Raw genomic sequence first — 2,954 nt, forward strand, 5'->3', positions numbered from 1 at the left:
TATATATATATTGATAACGAAAAAGAAAAAAACAAAACCAAGGAAAACGGAAAAAGCATTAACTTTTTTTTTTTTTTTTTTTTTTTTTTTACTTCTTGTAGTAAATACAGAGAACCTCTATCTAGTTTATTTTTGACTTTTCTAATATGGTCGATTATTATATGTTCTGAAAAGAACTTTTTTGGAATATAATTCACATTATATTTATTAGTTAAAATATTATGCAAGCTAATTTTTTTCATATTTAAAAAAATAAATTTAGTTAAAGAACATACAAATGGATTTTTCTTTTTGATAACACATTTTTTAATTTTTATTAAGTTAATAAAAATAAAAAAATATTTTTTGTACGAATTAAATTTTTTTTTTTTTTTTTTTTTTTTTTCTTAGGATATTATTATAATAAACACAAGATTATATAAACATATAATATATGAATAAACTAATTTTTAATTTTTGTTTTTTGTTTCATATTATCAGCATATATATTATTATAAAAGTTGCATTTGATCTAGTTTAAATTATATAATTTAAAATAATATAAAAACACATAATTAATTATATATAAATGCATTATACGGTTATATATAAAAATAAAGAAAATAAATAAAATACATATAATTTATATTATATATATTATATATATATATATATATATATATTAATGAATAAATTAATAATATATAATAATATATGTATTGTATTTTTTTATTTTATTTTTTTTTTTTTAATATATATAAAATAAAAAAAAATATATATAAATAGTGTAATAATTTTAATATTGTATTATTATTTTATATATATATATAATATAAAATAATTGTATATAATAATAAAATATATGCATATAGATATTATATATATATTAATATAAAATATATTATTTTTTAAAATATATAATTTAAATATATGATATGAATATATTATTTATATATATAAATATATATATAAATAATATGTAAATAAAATAATATTAATATATATATATATATATATATATATATAAATGTACTATATATATTTATTTATATTTACATCTTAAAAATTATATATTTTGAATATTGTTTGTGCATATTGTTTTTTTTTATATAATATATATAATAATATCATTATTATTTTTTATTTAAAAAATTATATTATTTTTATTATAATATATTTATTATATATAAAATATAATTACATAATTTTAATATATTTATTTATATATTGTAATAATAATAATATTATATATATTTTTATATATATATATATATAAATATATTTTAACCTCTTATATTTATTATTGTTATAATATATATATAATAATAATATATAAAATAATTTTTTTTTTTAAAATTTAAAAAAAAAATTATCTTTTTAAAAAAATATATAAATTCTTTTAACTGTAAAATATAAGCATATTTTCATTTCTAAAAGTATTAAAACAAATAATATATATTTAATTTTTTTTTTTTTTTTTTTTACTGAAAAATATTTATATATTTTTTTATTTACATATATATATATTACTATATTATATATAATAATAAAATACATTTATATATATTATTTTTATATATAATAATATATTTATATATATTTTTCTTTCTTTTTAATAAATTTTCTTTCTTTCTTTTTTCTTTTTTCTTTTTTTTTTTTTAAATACAAATATTTATTTAAATATTATATTTTATATAATAAAATATTAAACAAAAAAAAGAAAAAAAAAATATATAAAATATCAAAAACAATTTTGAAAAAAATATTAAAAAACCATTTTATATTTATTTAAAAAAAACATTTAAAAATGGGGTCACAAATTCAACCATCAAGATTTTTAGATAGTAAGATAATTTTATATTTCAAAAAAAAAAGAAAATTATTATTATATATTATATATATATATATATTTATATTTATTTATTTATATTTTTATATATATGTATGTATCAATAAATAATTGAAATATCCATTCTTTTATTTTTTATATAAATATATTATAGTTATATATATTTATAAGAGTTGATTATAGTTATTACTAGTAGTATTTATATTAATATTATAATTTATATGCACAACAGCTCTCCAAATATAATAATAATAATAATACTATTATGTATATATATATATATATATATGTATATATGTATATATATATGAACATATAACATGAAGAAATTATGTTATTATGAATAAACAAATAATATATAAAATATAATACATATCGTAAATAATTGGTTCATGTTAAAATAATTTTTTTTTTTTTTTTTTCTTTTTTTATAGGTGCAATTTTAGCATTATTTGCCATGATAATATCGGCATCCTTCCTTTACATGTTTTCAGAATTTTTTATGATGTCACATGAATCCAAATTGTTTAACAATAAATTAAGTATGATTTTATCACGTTTATTTCCTTTTAAAGTAATGAAATGAATAAAAAAATATATATATATATATATGCATATATAAAAATTTATTTAATTGTGTTTTTTTTTTTTTAAAAAGACAATTTATTTCATATTATATTTAAATTTTTCGTTCAGAAGACTTTCGAGTACAACTTAACCCACATATTACTTCTTACCATATGTATCATTATCCTTAGTCTTAAGTAAGAAAAAAGAAATATAATAAGAGTAAAAAGACAGTACTTCAAAATAATTAAATGGTTAAAATATATATATATATATATATATATATATGCTTTATGAACATATATATTGAATTTTATATGCTTTATTTTTATAATTTTTTTATTTTTTAATTTTTAGACCTGATAGTGTAAGCAGCAAATATGGATTAAAGGACAGCAGAAAACCCCAAGGTAAAGATGACGCACATAAAGGTGATGAAGATCCAAATAGATTAAATCGTGACAAGAAAAAATAAATAATCAAATATTAAAAATTGTGCAAAAAAAAAAAAAAAATATATGGAAAAATATTTATATACATATATAGAAATATAATTTTC

At 12.1% G+C, this 2,954-nt stretch overlaps 2 protein-coding genes across 3 annotated transcripts in view; one reads left to right on the plus strand and one right to left on the minus strand.

Moving 5' to 3' along the window:
- The window catches only part of PRSY57_1037000 (hypothetical protein), a gene marked incomplete at both ends in the record, with an annotated part of 692 nt that extends 450 nt beyond the window's left edge, over nt 1-242 (minus strand). The window contains one exon of the mRNA XM_020114908.1: nt 93-242. Coding sequence (XP_019970455.1) covers nt 93-242 — 150 coding nt within the window.
- A 1,544-nt stretch (nt 243-1,786) lies between these two features.
- Nucleotides 1,787-2,870, plus strand: PRSY57_1037100 (antigen UB05; the record flags this gene model as incomplete). 2 transcript variants are annotated; one of them, XM_020114910.1, is made up of 4 exons in its annotated part: nt 1,787-1,823; nt 2,263-2,402; nt 2,525-2,592; nt 2,753-2,870. In XM_020114910.1, the coding sequence occupies 4 exons, from the start codon at nt 1,787-1,789 to the stop codon at nt 2,868-2,870; spliced, it is 363 nt and encodes a 120-aa protein (XP_019970456.1). The 2 variants fall into 2 exon arrangements, with proteins under 2 accessions (XP_019970456.1, XP_012763412.1); XM_012907958.1 differs by having other exon boundaries at nt 2,528-2,592.
- Between the last annotated feature and the right edge of the window lie 84 nt (nt 2,871-2,954).

The sequence above is a fragment of the Plasmodium reichenowi genome, chromosome 10 (genome assembly GCF_001601855.1).
Source record: "Plasmodium reichenowi strain SY57 chromosome 10, whole genome shotgun sequence".
In the NCBI taxonomy this organism is placed as follows: Eukaryota; Apicomplexa; class Aconoidasida; order Haemosporida; family Plasmodiidae; genus Plasmodium; species Plasmodium reichenowi.